Source organism: Vulpes lagopus, chromosome 6 (genome assembly GCF_018345385.1).
Source record: "Vulpes lagopus strain Blue_001 chromosome 6, ASM1834538v1, whole genome shotgun sequence".
NCBI classification, from domain to species: domain Eukaryota; kingdom Metazoa; phylum Chordata; class Mammalia; order Carnivora; family Canidae; genus Vulpes; species Vulpes lagopus.
In genome coordinates, this window is record NC_054829.1 from 628805 (window position 1) to 648230 (window position 19426).

Below are 19426 nucleotides of genomic sequence, written 5' to 3' on the forward strand. Positions count from 1 at the left end.
ACAAAGGCTGAGCGGCCACGTGGGGGTGGCGAGTGGGCCACGCGGGCGGGGCGGGGGTGTCGCCTGAGCGCGGTGCCAGCGCCGCCGGGAGGGACGGTGGCGGGGGTGGGCGGGGGCCCAGCGCCAGCTCCTCAGCGGCTGAGGCCGGACGTCAGCCAACGCTGTCTGGGGGGAGCGCGCTGCCAGAGCCACGTGACACCGTCTCTTGATTTTTGCAATTTCTAAAAATAATCTTGGAGGCTTTGAAACTTGGGGTGAAGACGCATTCATCTAATCCAGCGATCGTGTTTGCCCTTAAATTTTTGGAAATTTGCAGGGAGCAGCTCCGTGCTTTCACTCTGCGTCTCCACGCGCTCTGCCCCGCCTCGGCTCTGGACACACCCGGGTGACCCTCACCGGAGCCCACAGCCTTATGTCGGTGAACTTGGGGGCGAGATTTCTAAGACTTCGTCGTTGGATTGCTGGACAGCGAGCGCGTTCCTGCAAAGCCGGCGAGGCTGGGTTTTTTCAGCTGGGGCAGTGCTGGCCCTGGGAGGACACGAAGGACACGTCCCTTGCTACTTGGGGTGTCTCAGCAGCGTCGCTCCCTGCTCCCAGCCGGCCTGGCTCGGAGCTCGAGGGACAGTGTGCGGCCAGCCCCGGCGAGCCTGCCTGTGAGGCACCGTCCCCCCAAATGGCCCAGCATCCCCACCGGGGAGGCCCCCCCGGGAGCTTGGAGAGACACCCCCACCCGGCTGAAAGGAAGGGAACGGGCAGTTAAGAGTGGACGCTGGGGGCAGCCCCGGTGGCTCAGCGGTTTAGCGCCGCCTTCAGCCCAGGGCCTGATCCTGGGGTCCCGGGATCGAGTCCTGTGTCGGGCTCCCTGCAGGGAGCTGCTTCTGCCTCTGCCTCTCTCGTCTCTCATAAATAAATAAATAAAATCTTAAAAAAAAAAAAAAAAGTGGACACTGGGGTTAAGCATCTGACTCTTGATTTCAGCTCAGGTTGTGGGGTCGGGCTCTGGGCTCAGCAGGGAGTCTGCTTGGAACTCTCTCCCCCTCTGCCCTGGCCCCTGCTAGCGCACATAGGGTGGGGGCAGCGCAGTGGCCGCGGTCACGGGTGGCCCCAGGAGACGTCCTCACCAGGCAGGTGCTGCCCCATGACTCTCCCTGCTTGTCCTACCGATGCCCGCTCTGCTGGGCAGACCCCGTTCTCTCAGGGACTCCCAGCCGGGGTGCTGTTCACATTTGGGGCCCGATCACTCTCCGTGTTAGGGGCAGTCCTGTGTTCTGTGGGATGTGAAGCAGCACCCCCAGTTCTACCTGTTCCACACCAGGAGCCCCTGTGCAAGGCACGGTGCCCCCCCCCAAAGATGTCCATGCCTTCAGCGCAAACCCGCAAATGTGCTGGTCCGCACAGCGGGGCCTAGCAGCAGCCCGCGCCACCCGGGGGCCCACGGAAGAGGCAGGCGGGTGCCACGTGCTGGCTTTGGAGGCCGCGGAAGGGGCCTCGCGCCAAGAGGTGCCGACCGCTTCTAGAGGCTGCAGCAGCCAGGAACACACTCTCCCCAAGAGCCTCCAGGAGGGAGGGAGCCCGCCCACACCCTGATCTTGGCCTCGTGAGACCCGTCTTGGACGCCTCAGCAAAGTGCTTGGGGACGTGAGGTCTGGGGTGGTGAGCTCTTGGGGCAGCAGGTCCGTCTCCAGGTGGTGGGTGAGCGACCTGTCCTGGCTCCACGCTCGACTGGAGAAGGCCACAGGCTCTGTGCTGTCCCCAACCCGCCCACGCGGGGCCGGCCCTGCGGCCTCCCTAACCATGGTGACCGTGAAGTGGCACAGGGTGCTGCACCTCTGGAGGCCCCTCCGCTCTGCCCACTGTGGTGGGTGCTGGGGGCTGGTCCACCCGGCAGCCGGCTCCCAGCCCGGGAGAGACCCCGAGACCCCGGGAAAGGCAGAGGACTGGTCATCAGCGTCCCGGACTCCCCGCCGTCTGCAGCCTCTCGACACGCCCCCGGTGACACCAGGACCGGTAGGGTCAGCCCACTGGACCCCCAGATCTCTAGGACACCATGCAGTCCTGTAAAGCCATTCGGTGACGAAGACCTCCGAGGCACCTGTCCCCGCTGCCCTGTTGACGCTGTAGCTCCCACCTGGCCCGTGAGCGCCCACAGCAGGTTCTGGCCCCACATCCTCAGAGGAGGGGGAGGCGCCCTGAGGGCCGCAGGCCCTGCCCCAACCTCACCCCCCACCAGGACACCTCCCCTCGCCTGGCCCCACCCACAGCCCCACCTGCTGAGGGGACGGGTGGAGCGAGGCAGGAGCCCGCCGGTGCCGGGTGCTGCACAGGCCTGGGGCTGACGGCCTCGCCCTGCCCCAAGTCCCGTCCCCCGAGCTGCCCCCCCACAGCCCCCGTCAGCCCCCCGCCGCCTTCCCACTTGCGGGCCTCTCCACCGTGATCTCCCCCGATGCAGCCCTGCCCCGTGACCCGCCTCAGAACCTTCCGCCTACCCTCAACCTCAAAGGCGGACACCGCGGGGGGCCCGGGCCAGCCCCTCACAGCCCCCCTCCCTGCCCTGCCACCCCAGGACTACATGTGCCCTCGGGGCCTCCCGCAGGCAGGGCCCACCAGGAGACCTGGGCCCGCACGCTGGGTGGACCTGGGTGCCCAGCAGGTCCTGGAGCCCACACTCCACCCTGCCCCCCTCCAGCCCTCGGGTGGGGCACCCGCTGGAGCCCAGGAAGGTGCCGCGGCCTCTCTAGGCAGCAGAGGGCGATCCTGGAAGGCCCCGCCGCCCTGCCCCCCAGCGCCCCTAGGGCCTCCCCGCGCCCCCAGCGCCCACGGCCTCCCGGAGGCTGGGCTGGGCCAGGGCCCCCTCCCCAAGGTGCCCTCCAGGGCCCGGGGCTGGTGAGGAAGGCGCAGCTCCCCCCGGACCTGGGACCTGTTTCCTCGTCCCTGGGCTCCCAGGCCCCGCGGGAGGTCAGGAGGCCTCAGCCGCCGACCCCAGGACCCCCAGGAAAGCGCTGGAAGCCAGACACAGGCTGAGTGGCTCTTAGGAGGGCGGGGACCTCGAGACCTGCGCGGCCCAGGTCACCCTCTGCCAGAAAGGCGCGCTCCGGGCCAGGAAGGCGTGGAAGGCGAGGGCGGCCTCGGAGGACCTCAGCGGGTGGGGGAGGAGCACGTCCCTGTCCACGTCCTCGGACACCAGCCGGGCCACGAGCTGCCTGATGTCCTGAGGGCGACCGCGGGGTCAGGGCCGGGAGGGGGGGCGGGCGCTGGGAAGGGGGGGTCTCTGCCTGAGGCTGCCCCCCCCCCCCCCCCCCGCCCCAGGCACACCCTGCAGGGGAGGGGCCGGCCTCTCCGCAGCCCCTCCCCTGGCCCTCATCCCCCCCCCCCCCGCCCCTGCCACCACCCCCCTGCAGTGGGTGGGGGTCCCCACAGTGCCCACCCCTCCCCCCGGCCGCCCCATCCCCCCACACACACACCCGTCTGTGGGTGGGGGTCCCCGCGGTGCCGGGCTCCTCCCAGCCGCCCTGCACGGCCAGCTGCCTGCGCTCCTCGATGCTGAGGCTCCAGTGGCGGGTCGGGCGCTTGCTCTCCGGAGGCTCGCACACCTGCGGGGACAGGGAGTCTTGGCCGTGGCCACCTGCGCGCCTGCCTCCTGCGCCCACCGACCCACTGCGCCCTGCACGCAAGGGGAGGCGCGGGGGCTTTCCGAGGCGCCCTCCACTCGCTCCTCCCCAGATCCAGCTCGCCCCCAGGCCTTTGCACGGCTCTGTGCCGGATGCTGCGGCTGCACCACCTGCCCACTTTCCTGTGCCGAGTGGGCCCTTGACGGGGGAGTCCTGGCCGCGGTGGCCCTGCCCTTCCCACCCGGGGTCGGGGTCAGGAGGTGGCCTGCGAGAGCCTCAGAAGGCGGAGACCCAGAGGTGGGCCAACGCCCCCCAGGGCTCCTTACGGACATAAGGAGGCGTGAAAGGGAAAGAAGCCGCAGGAACCGGGAGGACATGAAGAGGTGGCAAGGGGCCCGTGGGGGAGGGTGGCCAGCACGGGCAGGAGGCTGCAGGGAGGCCACCGTGGGAGAGGCCGGAAGCAGCCGCCGTCCCACCAGCTCCCGCGGGCTCCCGGCCCCCAGATGGAACCTCCCAGGGGGCTGCATGGGAAAGACCCTCAGAGCGCGCCCAGGCCCCCTGCTACCGCCTGGGGGTACGGCAGCCGGTCACTGTCCCCGGGAGGCGTGTCCAAAATACACAGTGAAGACAAACGCAGATTAACCTCCGCAAATTCCTCCAGAAATTAAAAATAGAAGTCCCGCCGGGCTAGCAGTCCCGCTTCTGGGGCTTTACGCAGGGAACTGAAAGCAGGTCTCAAAGAGATGCCGCACGCCCGGGTCATGGCAGCGTGACTCGCAACACACTCGAGAGGCGGAAACACCCGACCGTCCATCGCTGGGCGGCTACATAAGCCCAGTGGGAGGATCCCCTCCGTGGAATATTATTCAGCCCTAAGAAGGAACAAACACCGATGGACCTTGAGGACACGGTGCCAAGTGACATAAGCCCATCACCAAAGGACAGGCCATGGGTGCTTCCACTCACAGGAGGTCCCTGGGAGAGTCAGGTTCACGGGGACAGGAAGCCGACGGGCCACGGGCTGGGCGGGTGAGCGTTAAATGACGACGGCGTCAATTTTGCAAAACATAAAAGTTCCGGAGATCCATCGCCCAAAGACGTATCGGGGCATCTGGGGGGCTCAGCGTCTTGGGCTCAGGGTGAGATTCCAGGGTCCTGGGATCGAGTCCCTCATCGGGCTCCCTGCAGGGAGCCTCTCTGTGTGTCTCTCGGGAATAAATAAATAAAATCTTAAAAAAAAAAAAAAAGACGTGAGTCTCCTTAACGCTGCTGGACCATCCGTGTGAAGGTAACGAGCAACAGCAGGACCAGAGACGCACACAGAAGGACGGGGTGTGAGGGGCACGGAGGGAACGGGGCCGTCTACAAGCCAGGGAGGAAGGGGACACATCCTGGCCACGCGGCCTGGAAAAGGAAGCGGCCCCGTGACACTCGGATTTGGAGCTTCCAGCCTCGACTCCGAGCAGCACGTTTCTGTGGCGTAAGCCCCCCGCCCCCCACAGAGAAGTCCCCAGCCCCTCTGCTCACTCTGCCACTCTGCACAAGAGCCGTGGGGCTGGCTGCGCTCCCCCTCCTCCCAGGGGGAAGGGGTCCTTTCTGGGGGAAGCGACCAGCCCCGACCCCCGAGGGTGGGGCGCCCAGCGCAGAGCCACCAGCAACCTGCCCCCCGCCCGCGCCTGCAGCGAGCATCTGAGCGCTGGCACGGCAGCACCGTGCAACTCTTTTTTTTTTTTAAATTTTATCTATTCATTAATGAGAGAGAGAGGGAGAGGCAGGCTCCATGCAAGGAGCCCAACGCGGGACTCGATCCCGGGACCCTGGGGTCACGCCCTGAGCCGAAGCCCGCGCTAAACTGCTGAGCCACCCGGGCTGCCCCGCCCCCCCGCGCCCACTCTTCAGCACCGACCAAGAGCCGGTGCCGGAACCCGATCCCCGTGTCCTAGGCACATGCGCCCCTGACCGGGAAGAGGGCGGTTCGGGAAGGGCCAGTGGGGCCGCAAGCCGGAGCTCTGGAGACGCGCGGTGGCGTCAGCGTGGAAGGCTGGGTGCTGGCGGTCCCTCCGTCGGGGTTCCCCGTCAGCAGCGGGCTCCCAGAGCACCCGCTCTAGCAGGCCCGTGTGCCCCACGCCCGCCTCTCAGGTCTCCCCGCCCGCCGTGGGTGCGGCGTCCCCGGGGGGACCTCTGCAGAGGACACGCAGATCCTGCTGGCCCCAGGCCCCTGAGCAGAGCGCAAAGCGCGTGGTTGTGCATCAAGGAAATCGCTAGAGCATCGTTACAGTGAATGCTCCCTGACCGTGCGAGGACTGGAGAAGCACCGACGACGAGGATACGGTGAACGGGTAACAATTCAGAGAAAACTGGAAAATCAGGGACGCCTGGGTGGCTGAGCGGCTGGGTGTCTGCCTTCAGCCCAGGGCGTGATCCTGGGGTCCTGGGATCGAGTCCTTAGTTGGGCTCCCTGCGTGGAGCCTGCTTCTCCCTCTGCCTGTGTCTCTGCCCCTCTCTCTGGGTCTCATGAATAAATAAATAAAATCTTTAAAACAACCAAACCAAGATCCTTTCATAGTAAGGAAAATCTCCAAGTAAATTTTCCAAAAAAATCTTTATTCCTTCAAACAACTTCCTTACGATGCAGGCACACAGGCCTGCTTTTGAACCCTGGATAAAGGAAGCCACAGTACACACACGTCGTGCCGCTGGCTTCCTGCACCCACGCGCACGTCCACCGGGTCGCCTGCTGCAGCGTGGAGGGGCACCCACGCACTCCAACTCCAGACCCAAAGCGTGGCAGGAACGGCGGGGAGGCTGTTCGAGGGAGGTCTCCGTCCCACGCGTTGGGCCAGTCCCATGTTCGCCCCATGCACACGTGCGTATCGACGGACTGGGTGGGTTTGAACCCGCGCTGCCGGGGGCTGCGTCGTAAGCGGGGCGCCGGGTCTGTGCATCTGCTGACGCGACTGCCATCGGGGTCACGCCTGCTGCGGGATCTTGGGCTCCGTCTTGCTGGGTCCACGCCTCTTTCTTGGACCCGTCCTCTCTTCCCCTCCGCTTGTTCAAGGTGCCTCTCTCTCCCCGGTCTCCTGGCGTAATCACCGCGTGTGCCAACGACTCACCAAAGTCTGTTAACAACTGTGCCACGGCCTTCGTGCCACCGGAGGGGATGGTGAACACTTAGCTCCGCGTCCAGAGCCCGTCCCGACACTCGCGCCCCCGTGGGTGTGCGTGTTGGTCCACGTGCATTCGTTTCCATTTGCCCACACTCTTCCTGCTGTGGCCCCTCCTGTCTGCGAGCACCTTCCGGGGTGAGCTCCGTCTTCACGACGAGGGGGAGGTCCTGCTGGGGCAAAGCTTCGTTCTGTTTTGTTGTGGTGCATCGTTTTCTTGACTTTTCCCTCTTCTTTTGGAAGATTATTTATTTATTTGAGAGGCCGAGCACGAGCGGCAGGGGGGCAGGGGGGCAGAGGGAGAGGGAGATGCAGGCTCCATCCCAGGACCCCGGGATCATGCCCCGAGCCCGAGGCCGAGGCCTCACAGACGGAGGAGCCACCCCACCGGGCGCCCCTATATTTCCGTCTCCTTAAAAGATTGTTTTTGCTGGGTGTGGAAGTCCAGGGGGACGGTTGTGCCGCCGCATGGGGGTCCTGTCGTAGTCAGGCTCTCTGCCGCTCCTCTCAGGCCTCGGTCTTCCCTCTTGGCCTCTGCTGTCCTGCAGCGTCGCTGGGATGGTTCTGGGGACACGTTCCTCCCGCTGCTCCGGCTCTGGGCCTGCCGGGCCTGCGGCTGCGGGGACATCCAGGGACTCGTGCCTCCTGGTGCCCTCCCCTCCCACGTCACAAGCGCTGACCCTCGGAACTAACGGGGAGGTGCGGGAATGAGGGAGTGGGAGGGAGTCCAAGGCTGTCCTCGGACACTGCGGCCCCCTCCTGCCGCGTCCCCGAGCGCTGGCTCGGGGGGAAGTCAGCGGCAGGACCGGAGGACTCCCAGCCCCGCGGGGGGAGCGAGGCCCCTGCCCACGCCCGGCACCGACATGCCAGCCATGCGAGTGCGCCGCAGGGAACGCGGGTTCTCCGGCCCCGTTGGCCTCGCCGAGGACTGCGGCTCTGACGTCGGGACTGTAACCCCGCAGACCCTGAGCCACAGCCACGCAGCTAAGCAGCTCCCACATTCCTGACCTACAGACGCCGGGACAAGCATATTTATCATTGTTTTAAGCTGCTAAGTCTCGGGGACATGTGTCACGTGGCGACAGATATGCCAGCGGAGACGTTACGTACATTTAGGATAAAATTTTCAACGTTAATGAAAAATTTAAAATAAATTGGTGTTGCACTGATTAAGATACTTTGGGGGGAAATCTGGCCGGTTTAAAACATTAAATCTTCCCATCAAATATGATATAGCTTCGGGCGCCGGGGGGCTCAGAAGGTGAAGCGTCTGCCTTCGGCTCAGGTTGTGACCCAGGGCCCTGGGATCGAGCCCCACGTGGGCTCCCTGCTCCGCGGGGAGTCTGCTCCTCCTCCCTCTCCCCTCCCGCCCGTGCGTGCTCTCTCTCTCTCTCAAATAAATAAACTTAAAAAAAAAAAAAAGAAAGATGGTGTAGCTTTCCATTAGGTGTCGTCTGTGGTCCCCGGTCGCATGTCACAGTGCTCTTCACAGGGACACTCATTCTTAAGGACTTTGCAGTTTCCGGTGTCAAAGGGAATAGATCCCAAAAAGGAAAGAATAAATAAAAATAAAGGAAACCAGACCCTTTCCTCCCACTACGTTTTCCGATTGGTTTCCAGTGTATGGAGAAACTATTTAGTTTTGTTTTATTTCATTTTATTTATTTTTTGTTTTTTTGTTTTTTGTTTTGTTTTTATTCAGAGAGAGAGAGGCAGTGTTTTATTTCATTTTAAAGATTTTATTTATTCATTCAGGAGAGACACAGAGAGAGGCAGAGACGCGGGCAGAGGGAGAAGCAGGCTCGACGCAGGACTCGATCCCAGGACCCAGGGTCACACCCTGAGCAGAAGGCAGGTGCTCAATCGCTGAGCTGCCCGGGCGCCCCCCGACTATTAGTGTTAAAGGGAGGTCATCAGCCGCAGCCTTCCTCTGGACCAGCGGTCCTCTTCCTCACCTGGCCCGCGTGGGGTTTCCAGGCAGACAATGGGTTAGCTGCAAATAGTGACCGTTTCAGGCCTTCTTTGCAGGTATTTATAGCTCATTTCATCCTCCCCGACGACCGCAGGGCCTCGGTGTCCGGTGCTCATCGTCATGGCGACATGTGACCTGCCAGCAGCTCCCGCGGAGGCCCGGAGGCCCGGTGTGGCTCTGGGTCCTCCCTTGACCGGGTCACAGAAACGCCCATCACTCCCCGCCTTACTCAGAATCAACGGGTTTCCACTGGGTTAATTCTGCTTCAAGTAAAAAAAAAAAAAGAAAAATAATCCATAGGCTTTTGTGTTTAAGGAAGGACACCAGAATTTATTAACGGTATTTTTCAATATCTGTGGAGATAATCACGTGGTCTTCCTCCTTTGTTAACACAGAGAATTTTATTAAATGGATTTCTTTTTAATTTTTTATATATTTTTTGGATTTCTAAATTCCTTTGTCCTTGGGGTACGGTTTTTCTCACATACACGCACTTCCTCACCCCCGTATCTTCACCGCGCCCCCGACGTGCCAGGCACCGCCGCCGACCCTGGGAGCGGAGCTGAGGAGGGCTGGAGTCCCTGCCCTCCGGGGTCCCGGGGACAGTCTAGCCGTACGCACTGCTCACGCCCTCGGGAACCCGCAGTCTGTGCCACACTTGGCCTGGCACAGCGCTTCCCCCTCCTCCTGTCCCGGCACCGCTGTCAGGGCGAACTGGAGGACTCGGGTCCTCATCGCTGGGCAGTGCCCGCCCCAAGTTCTTCACTTGCGGGCTTCTGGGACCACTGAGGAGAAGTTTCCGTCCTTGTCATCCATGTCTTCAGGTTTTTAAGTTAATTTGGGGGGTGGCTGCTGGCTCAGTCAAGTGGCCCTCTGACCCTTGTTGTGACCTCAGGGTCATGAGCCGGAGCCCCGGTCGGCTCGGGGCCGGGCGTGGCGCCTGCTTGGGGTGCTCTCTCCCTCGCCCTCTGCCCCTCCCACAGTTTCTTTCTTTCTCTCTCTACAATAAAATGAAATCTTCTTTATTTCTTTTTAAAACATTTTATTTATTCACGAGAGACACACAGAGAGAGACAGAGACCCAGGCAGAGGGAAAGGCAGGCTCCATGCAGGGAGCCCGGCGCGGGACTCGATCCCGGGACCCCAGGATCGTGCCCTGGGCCGAAGGTGGCGCTAAACCGCTGAGCCCCCCAGGGATCCCCACGAAATCTTCTTAAAAAAAATAATTCTAGTGATACAGATTCAGACGGTCGCCGTTCACCCGCTTAGTGAGCCCGTGACATCTCACGGCTGCCGCTGCCCGGGCCCCGCGGGCCTCCGCACAGCTCGTTTCCGTCTCTTCTCCCGCTTCCCCCCCTTTCTCTTCCATTTCTCCGGCGGTTCCGCAGCTGCAGACTCGAGCCCTCCTACCGGGCGTCGCGATCCTGCCCCGACCGTTAACAGCTCTTCGTGATTCTCTGAACGTTTCCGTGTACAAACCAGAATCCTTCCCAAGTGACGGGGAGGCACGTGTTCCCCCATTTCCTGGGGTTTGCGGTGATGCTCCGGAGGCCTCCTGCTCCCCGCGCCCGCCCTCCGAGTCCCTGCTCCGTTCCGCGGGGTGCCAGGGTGCCAGCCGTTGCTCCAGCGCCAGCTCCCGGGCGGGGCAGGCCTGCTGGAGGCGGTGTCAGCGGAGGGGCGGCTGCGACCGTCACCACCGGCCCCTGCTGTCCCCCGCTTTCCTCCTGGGCTGCTCCCGCCTCTCTGGGGCTCGGTCCCAGGGCGTCTGCGTCTCAGATCCTGCTCTTGCCAAGTTCCGGGGCTTCGGGAGCCACGATGGAAAGAAAAGGCGATTCTCCGCTCGCTGCGCTCAACGTTCGGGGCCCGTAAGTCAGACGTGTTAACTGTGCTCCTCAAACCCGCTATTTTTCTTCTTCACTTTGTCACTTGGTTGTTTTCTTCTGAGAAAAGCACGTAAACGCTCCGGGATCGGGCGTCTGGTTCACATGGCATCACGGGGACTTTGCGCCTCAGGTATCTGCATCGTCGCCGCGGCCCCGGGCCTCCAGGCTCCGCGTCCGGGGGTGTCCCTGCAGCCCGTGCCGCGGGGCCGCCAGTGGCAGGAGGGCCCCCAGCCTTCCGGCTCCGCGGGGGTGAGCGGTTCCACAGGGTGTGCGGCGGTCCTGCACTTGCTTCTCACGCGCACACTTCCCAGCGGGTCCAGGTGCTCCAGCAGGGGTCACGCTGTCGCTGCCCTGCCACCAGCAGCCACCGCCGGGGGCGCCGGCCAAGCTTCATGTCACGGACACCGCGGGCACCAAACTCTGCATGGCCAGCTGAGCTCCCCGACGACCGTGGCTTCGCCGGTGTGTCCCCGCACGACCCCCCGCGGCTCTCTGCCCCCATCGCTGGTGCCTGTCAGGTGCTGGGTGTCAAGGCAGGGAGAGGCTGGCTGGGGACAGCTCACGGTGCCCTCCGTTGTCAGTGCGACCGGCTGGCCTGCGAGCCCAGGGGGTCCAGTTCAGACTGGCCCGAGCCCGGCGGGTCCGCTGCTGGGGCTCCGGGACCTGCAGCCGCTTGGCTGTCTCCCTCCCGAGCTTCCAGAACTTGTAGGAGGCACGTGTCCCCCTCTGTGCCCTGTGCTTGGCGTTCACGCGCGCCTGCTCCGTACGGACATCCCGGAGCTGTGTCCCCAGCTGATCCGTCGCGACCCGACAGCACCTTCTGGGGCAGGCAGCAGCTCCGCCCTGTTCCCCACAGGAATGTCCCCAAGTGAGGTCTCCCCTTCTCTTCTCCTCTCTTTTTTACACTTTCACATGCGCCAAATTGCACATAAATCTCACCATCTTAAGGCGTACGGTTCAGTGCCGTTAAGCACACTGGGCAGCTGCCGGCACCGTCCGTCTCCAGATTGTCCTCGTCTTCCCAAATGGAAACGCTGTCCTCGTTAAACCCCAAGTCCCCACCCCCTCCTCAGCCCCTGCCCCCGTTGTACGTTCTGCCCACGGGAGTCTGAGCACCCTGGGGACCTCGCGTGGGGCGCCTTACAGTGTGCGCCCTTCTGCGACCCGCTGACCTCACTGAGCATCACACACCGAAGGTCCATCCAGTCGTAACCTGTCGGAACTTCCTTTTCTCGGCCTAAGCCCGGCTCTGGCGGGGCACACACCACACTCATCCCTCGCGGGGCCCCGGCTGCTTGCCCTGCGGGCGCTGCGCACAACGCTGCTGCTCACACGGGCGTGCGCCCACCTGCTTGAGCCCCTGCACGAGAGGAGAGCTCGCACGCGCCCAGACGTGGAATCGCCGACCGCCCGGTGATTCCACAGGGTAGTGTTTTCCGCAACTCCGTGCCGTTCCCCACAATCACTGCCCCACGTTGCACGGCCGCCAGCGCTGCACGGGTTCTGATCTCTCCACATCCCCGCCAGTCCTTTTTTTCTTTTTTTTTGTCAGTGGCTACCCCAACGGGGGTAATCCCTTACCAGGTACATGACGTGCAAACGTTGTCTGTCAGTCCGCGGGTTGGCTTTTCACTCTGTGGACTTGGCGAACCCTAATTTACCTATTTCTACTTTTGTCGCTGGGGCTGTTGGGTATCACCCACGAAATCACTGCGAGTCCAGTGACATGAAGCTTTCCATGGGTTTTCTTGCAGGAATTTTGCAGTCTTCTTTTTTTTAATTTATTTATTCATTCATGACACAGGTCGAGAGAGAGAGAGGCAGAGACGCAGGAAGAGGGAGAAGCAGGCTCCATGCAGGGAGCCCGACGTGGGACTCGATCCCGGGTCTCCAGGATCATGCCCTGGGCCGAAGACGGCGCTAAACTGCTGGGCCACCCGGGCTGCCCGTTTGGTCTTTGATCCACTTTGAGTTAACTTATATATGTGGCACTAGGAGTTCAACTTCATCCTTTTGCACGTGCAAACCCAGTGTTCCCAGCAAGCGCAGACGGACGGCGCCCCCACCCGCCCGGAGCGTCTTGGTGCCTGGTCAGCTCTCTCTAACCCTGCGAGTGGTGTGTATTTTGCCTCCCTAAAAGTTTTGTTGGTTTTCCACACGTGGTTGCACGTAACCGTCTCTTCTTTCATGGCTTCTGGACTGAGGCTAGGTCACAAAGGCTGCCCCAGGCATCTGGAGTTCGTCCTGGTGTTCAATGAGCCGCTCGGCTTCCAGACAGCTACACCGCCGCCCAGCACGGTTTACCAGAAACTCCACCTTCCCCACTGGTCTGAGATGCCAGCTGCATCCTACACCCGGTGTCTGTCTGGGTCAACTTCCGGACTGGCTCTTCAGTCCCGATATCCACGCATCACACGCCAGGGCTCCGTCGCTTTGCTCACTGGAGCTCTGTGCCATGAATTCACACCTCTCAGGACTGTACCTATGTTTTTGTTTTGCCAGTTCGCCTCACTGACAGAGAAAAACATTTACCATCTTTTAAAGCTTACTGAATATTTAGCATTTTTATCGTTGATGGCACTGAATCGTGAAACGCTTGAGGAGGACCCTCTGGGCTGGTGTCTCTTCCTGTCCTCAAGTCATATTGTCAAAGCTTCTGTCAAGTAGGTTGCTTGTTTCCTGACAAGCTTACTCCCGTTTCCAAGCTGGTCTTTCTCGTTTCTCTCCTGGAGTCTGTTTACAGTCACGCAGGCCACTGCTTTGCACGCAGTTGTGTGCAGCGTCTTCACCAAAACCCTCCGCTGTGGATGCCTCCTAGAGCTTTCTCCTGCGCGGAGCAGGAGCAATCGCACGTCACCGGTGGTGCTGCTGTCACCCTGTGCACATCCCTGTTGTTTAGCTGCTTGGGACAATTCTTCCAAGATGGCAGAGGTCCCGTGAGGATGGTGACACCCGCAGCTCCGCCTTGTTCTGCCTGGGACTGCTGTGGCTCTGATTCCTTTTGTTTCCCTCGCTGTTTTGCTCTCCTTCATGATAGAGCTTTTCTTCAAAGGTGCGTGTGGCACCCTTAGCTGTAGGCTAGCGTGCAGCGGGGCACCAAGACCACTGGCAACACGCGTGGCTTGGGGCTCGGGGCTCGGGGGCTCAGGGGCTCCAGCGGCTCAGGGCCTCGAGCGGCAACCGGCTCCTGCTGCCTCCCACACGCAGCTGAGAGGGCCCGGCTCTGCCCACTGAAGTCACCCGGTAGAACCGACGGCCAACCCTCCACCCTCCGCTCCGTGGGTTCTTGCCTTCTCCAGAACCTTCCGTGGTCATGGCGGTGAGAGGCCCAGAAGGAGACGCGCACATGCTTGCCCAGCCGCTGGCCGGGGGCTGCGTGTCTGCAGATGCTCCTGGGGGAGGTCTCCTTACACCCTGGCCTCGGCCTGAGGTCGCTGCCCTTGGGTGAGCACCTGTCCCCACTAGGGGTGACGGCCCAAGTGAAGGCTGCTCGTGGACGCAGCTCGAGCGGGCGCGGGATGGGGCTCGGTGACGGGCGGTGGGGGTCACTCGGGCAGGCTGGAGGGTCCCTGGGGGGCGATGCCCGACGGGGCGGCTGTGGGACATGCGCCCCAAGGAGCAGAGGAGGGACAGCAGGCCAGACAGACGGGGGCGGGCCGGGGAGCCCCTCCAGGCCCCCGGGAGCAGGGGCAGGCGCGGGCGAGCACGGCAGGGAGTCGGGGCCCCCCAAACCCCTCCCCGCCCGCCGCCCCGGAAGCTGGGCTGGGGCTCGCCGGCCCGGGGCCCTCCGTGGGCAGCGGGCACCTGCCCCCCTCCCCGGCAGCGGGTCCGCGCCGCCCCGCGCAGCCCCACACGCGCGTGTCTGAGCGCCCGAGGCCGGCCTGCTCCGGCCTTCCCCGCCCTGGCTCCGGGCCTTCCCCGCGGGCGCCACCCGAGTCCTGGGCTCCCGCCTCCCGAGGCACCCCCGGGGCTGTCCGCGCCCTCGCTCCGGGGGCCCGTGGCCGGGGGGGGGGGCGAGCGCAGCCCCGGGGGTGGCCGCGACAGCTCCGCCGCGGGTCCGGGACGTGGCCGAGGGCGAGCTCCCCCCGCCCCGCACGGGCTCCCCCCGCCCCGCCCCGCCCCGCCCGCCGCGGCGCAGGCGCAGGGGAGACCGAGGCGGCCCCTGGGAGGCGCCGGCACGGGGCGGAGGGATGCTCCGGGGCCGCCCAGCCTGAGGCCTCCCGCCCCGCCCCGGCTTACCCAGTCCTGCGTCTGCGGCCGCCGCCCTGCGCTCCGGGCCCGGGACCCCGCGGGGCTCCGACGGCGGCGCTGCCCGGGCTCCCGCCGCGGCGCCGGCTCCTCCCCCGGGGGCGCGTCCGGCCACGGCTCTCGGCCGCCCATGTCCTCCCGGGCCCGGGGCAGCGGGACCCGCCGGCAGCCGGCGCCCCTCCCCCCCCGCCCCCGCCCCGGCTCCAGGCCCCGGGCGCCCCCCGCCCCTGTGACCTCAGCCGCGCCGCGCGGACCACGCCCCACGGGCCTCGCCGCCGCCCCCCGGCCCTCGGGGTCCGCTCGCAGGGATCCGGGGACGGGGCGGAAGGCGGGCGGGGGCAGCCCGGGGGCCGCGGGGCGGGGCGGGGCGGGGCCCACAGCGCTTCGGGAGCCCCAGGGGGCGGGCCCCAGCCCGGCGGAAGTTCCGCCACGGCCCGCCCCGCCCCGCCGCTTCCGCTTCCGGCCCGCTCTGCGCCTGCGCCGCGCGCGGCCCCTCCCCCTCCCGCCGCCCGGGGCGTGGCCTGCGCCCCAGGCCCGCGGGGATTGTGAGCCGGCGCCGCCCTCGGGGCTGCCCTCGCGGGGCCTCGCCGCTCCGGCTCCCGTCTCCCGGGGTGCGGGCTCCGCGCTCTCCTTCGCCTCCCGCCGCCCCCCCGCCGCGCCCCCGCCCTCCCCCCGCCCAGCTGCCCCCCAGCCCCGACGCTGTCCCCGGGAGGCCGCGGGGGCGCGGGGCGGGCGCCCGGAGGAACGACACGGCGGCGGGCGGCGGGCCTGGGCGCGGCCCCGTTTATTAGCGTCGCGCCAGCACCTTGAGCAGGTCCGCGTGGCCACACGTGACATCAGACCCCGCCGACCCCCCCTTCTCCGCCCCCAGGCCGAAGCCCCGACGACACGCGCGTCCCGGAGACTGCAGGACGCGGGAGCGGGGCCGGGGCGTCCCGCGGGGGGAGGGCGCGCAGCACCGCCCCGGAGCCCGGGCCGCGGGTGCCCCCGAGCCGCCCCGACCCCGGCCCCGGCCCCGGCCCCGGCCCCGGCGGGGAGCCTGCCCCGGACACGGGCGGCCGACGGGAGCCCAGTCCTCCCGCCTGGGGCTTGGACGGCGCAGCAGGGCCATCCTGGGCCACGCCCCGAGCTGCGCCCCGAGCTGCCGAGACACTGGCCCCAGGACACTGGCCCCGGGACACCGGCCCGCACACCCCCAGGAGGCCCTGGCCCAGGGGACGACGTGGGAGGCGGCGGGGCCCGGCGCGGTGGTGACGGTGGCACCTGCGAGCCCTAGTGCATCGGGTCCAGGGGTCCAGCGGGCTGGGGACGCTTGCTCCCAGGGGCGGCTTCCCCCAAGGACCCTCAGGCCCCCCCACGTGCTGGTGGCTGGTGGCGGCACCGGCTCAGCCCAGATGGCTTTCACGTCGGCGTCATCTTCCTCGGGGGGACAAAGTGCTTTAACGTGGATCCTCAGAACAGTCCCATGAGGTAGGCAGGGGATGCGTGACTGTCCCTGCTTAGCCATTGGGGAAGCGGAGGCACAGGGGTGAGCGCAGCCCAGGTCTGAGGCCATGTGCACGAGCTCCTGGGCCTGGGACGCTGTGGCGGGTGGGCCCCGTGGCACTTGGGAACAGGACAGACTGCAGCTGGGCTCCGGCGGCCCCGGGGCCAGGTGGAGGTGCTGTGAGTCCCCCCGCAGGTAGGAGGATGTGGCCACGGAAGTGGACCCAGGAGCACGCGGCCCCCGGCAGGTGGACGCAGCTGCTGCCCCCTTGGTCCCTTCCGTAGTCAGTCCTGTGGCTGGAAACCGGACTCAGGAGCCTCCCCTGTCCCTCCTCCCCGCTGAGTATGACTCTTTGGGAAGAAACCCTGAGGAGCAGCAGGGACAGGGCCGGGAGGCTCGGGGTCCCAGGGCCTGCTTCAGAGGGCGGCTGCGGGTGGACACCACACGGGCTCCTGCACGTGGGGCTCAGCCGCCTTGTCCCGACCCCGTCCTTCCAAGCCAGGTTCTGACCCAGCTGCTGTCAGGGGAGGAGTCCAGACCCTCATGGGGAAGGGCCTCTGCCCACCGGCATCCCTGAGGCAGGGCCATACACGAGGTCAGGCCCGGGTCTTCCTGTTCCCCGACCAGCCCAGGGCCACCGGCCAGGACCCTCCGACCCTGAACCACCTTGGGGATGGAAGTAGGCAGGTGGGTCACAGGTGGGTCACAGGTGAGAAAGCAGGTCACCTCTCACTGCCCCGGGGTCAGACCTGTCCTCTGGAAGAACGGGAGCGGCCGCAGCCTGCCCTGCACTGGGCACGGTGCTCTGAGCACAGCCTGGGTGGCCCCCTGGGAGGGCTTCGGGGCCCGGGGCCACACCTGCCAAAGTATGGGAACTTACTGTGGGCTCTTTCTGTGCAGAGTGGGGGCACATGCTTGTGGGGGGAGCAGCAGGACTGGGCTGGACTGTCTCCTGCTGCAAGGCGGGGGTGACGCTGCCACCCAGGGTGGGATCCACACCCAAAGCCTCGCTCTAGGGAGCTTGGGCCCAAGAGGTGAGAGCTCCCTGCCTCTTCAGGGTCCCTCGGCGCCTGGCGCCTGCGGTCGGGCTGCCCAGGCATCAGGTGGACAGCTGAGGCCGAGTGCGCTGGGCCGGCTGCGGGCCGCTGTGCTTGCTAAGTCTGGGGCGGGGACAACTGGCGGAGGAAGCGTAGTGTGGGCTCAGGAGCAGCGGAGGACGGGCGGCACGGGGTGAGGGGGTGGAGGGCCGGGGCGCGGGGGCAGCGCTGGCTGGCTCTCCCCAGCCCCGGGGGGTCGCTGGGACGTCAGAAGAGCAGTGTCTGTTTGGCAGCTACATTATAACATGTATTTAAAAGCATTAAAAATCTCTGCTACTATAAAACCTCCGCTGCCCCGCGAGGCTGGAGTTTATTGGGAACCACGAGTGGGCGGTGCTGGGGCATCTCCCGGCTGGTGGGCGGCTGGGCCCAGCCTGGCTGCCGGACCAGGGCTGCTCGGGGCGCCCCCACCAGGAGGCCGGCCCCCAGCCTCCGGCAGCCCGTGGATCTGTGCGGACCCCGCCTGACCCCAGCTCCCTGAGGACGCAGAGTCCTGGCTTTCAGGAAGGACAGGACGCGAAGGTGAGGACCCTTCTTGCTGGGGGGCTCGGGAGGTCCTGAGAGGCCAAAACACACCTTTCGTGATCCTCAGAGCTCAGCACTGTCCGCCTGACCTCCCACCCCGCCGGCACGTCTGGTTAATGAGCAGAGCAGTTAGCGGGCTCCGAGGGCGGGAGCCTCCCCAGGAGTTTCCAGGTCGCGAGCACATTCATACTTAAGACTGTTTCTCTTTGTTTGTAAGGGTCTCTGGTAAACTGAAATGTTAACAGAAAAGCAGCTGGGCCCTCCTGGCGCTCGCCGTCCAGGGCTTCGGGGCAGGGCTAGCAGGTGGACTTGGAGTGTCCGAAGATGCAGATGGGGAAGTGCTTGACGTGGGAGGACCACTGGGCTGCCAGCTGGAAGAACTTGACGTCGTTCCACTCCACGCCGTCGATGAGGACTGTGAGGACAAGACCGCCTGACCCGCCTGCCCACCAGGCCCCAGCACGGGGCTGGAGGAGCCCAGCACCCCCCGGGGCCCCGGGCTCCTGGGAGACACCCGGTGGCAGTCCACCGGTGCCGGCCGGCTTCTCCTGGCCTCCGGGGACCTGCTCGTCCACAGCCCCTCCACCCCAGCAGGGGCCTGGCGACTGTGTTCAGACACCCTCCACGTAAACCAGAAAAACAACAGAGGAAGGTGGAGCGGTTCTTGACTGCAGAGGTCACCAGGCTCAAACTCACAAAGACAGGTGTTTGGGGCTCCATGTTCTGAATTAATTGGTTGTAAAATATCTTCTATAAAAAAACCTGAGATACACAAATCAATCTTAAAAGAATGGAAAAGAGGGACGCCTGGGTGGCTCAGCGGTTGAACGCCTGCCTTTGGCTTGGTGTGATCCTGGGGTCCCGGGTTCGAGTCCCACATCGGGCTCCCCGCAGAGAGCCTGCTTCTCCCTCTGCCTGTGTCTCTGCCTCTCTCTGTGTGTGTCTCTCATGAATAAATAAAATCTTAAAAAAAAAGAATGAGAAAGACTGAGAAATCATTTCTCAGAAATTAAAAAGCTGTCCCTCTGGTACGAGTGGTTTACCCACACAGGTTCGGAGCTTCGACTACATATGTGCATTTTGTAGCAAAGCAAAAGTGTTCCCAGAGGGGAATTCTGAAAAGCACCCCAGCTTCCTCTGGTTTCCTTTCGTACTCTAGACAGAAGCACCGGGGACAGGTCAGGGACCCAGCTCCCCACGGCCCCCCGCTGAAGGAAGCACATCTGGACAGGTGACCTCCCAGGAGTCCCGGGAGCCCCCCCGAGGTGCTCACCCCTCAGCATGTTCTGCTGGTGCTTGGCTGTGCAGATGAGGCGGCTGATGCCCTCGATGCACTGGCTCTTGGACTCCACGTCCTTGTCCTTGGTTTTCTTGGGCAGAAACATCACTGGGAAGGAAAGGGCTGCAGGGCTCAGCCACGGCCCTCACAGCCCTGCCGTCCTG

General features: G+C 64.7%; 2 protein-coding genes across 7 annotated transcripts in view; both read right to left on the reverse strand.

The window, feature by feature from the left end:
* Positions 1 to 939: 939 nt before the first annotated feature.
* TEX22 (testis expressed 22) lies at positions 940 to 15715 on the reverse strand. The gene is made up of 3 exons (XM_041760200.1): positions 14867 to 15715; positions 3462 to 3590; positions 940 to 3208 (listed from the first exon to the last, which is right to left on the reverse strand). The coding sequence occupies exons 1-3, from the start codon at positions 15710 to 15712 to the stop codon at positions 3029 to 3031; spliced, it is 1155 nt and encodes a 384-aa protein (XP_041616134.1). The 5' UTR covers positions 15713 to 15715; the 3' UTR covers positions 940 to 3028.
* Positions 15716 to 17683: 1968 nt separating this feature from the next.
* Positions 17684 to 19426, reverse strand: part of PACS2 (phosphofurin acidic cluster sorting protein 2) — a 53817-nt gene continuing 52074 nt past the window's right edge. For 5 of the 6 annotated variants that reach the window (XM_041760197.1, XM_041760195.1, XM_041760194.1 and 2 more), the window contains 2 exons: positions 19257 to 19370; positions 17684 to 18398 (listed from right to left, as the gene is read on the reverse strand). In XM_041760197.1, coding sequence (XP_041616131.1) covers positions 18280 to 18398; positions 19257 to 19370 — 233 coding nt within the window. In that variant the 3' untranslated portion in view covers positions 17684 to 18279. Of the gene's footprint in view, positions 18399 to 19256; positions 19371 to 19426 lie in introns of those variants that run through there. The other variant, XM_041760199.1, reaches the window with a different exon arrangement.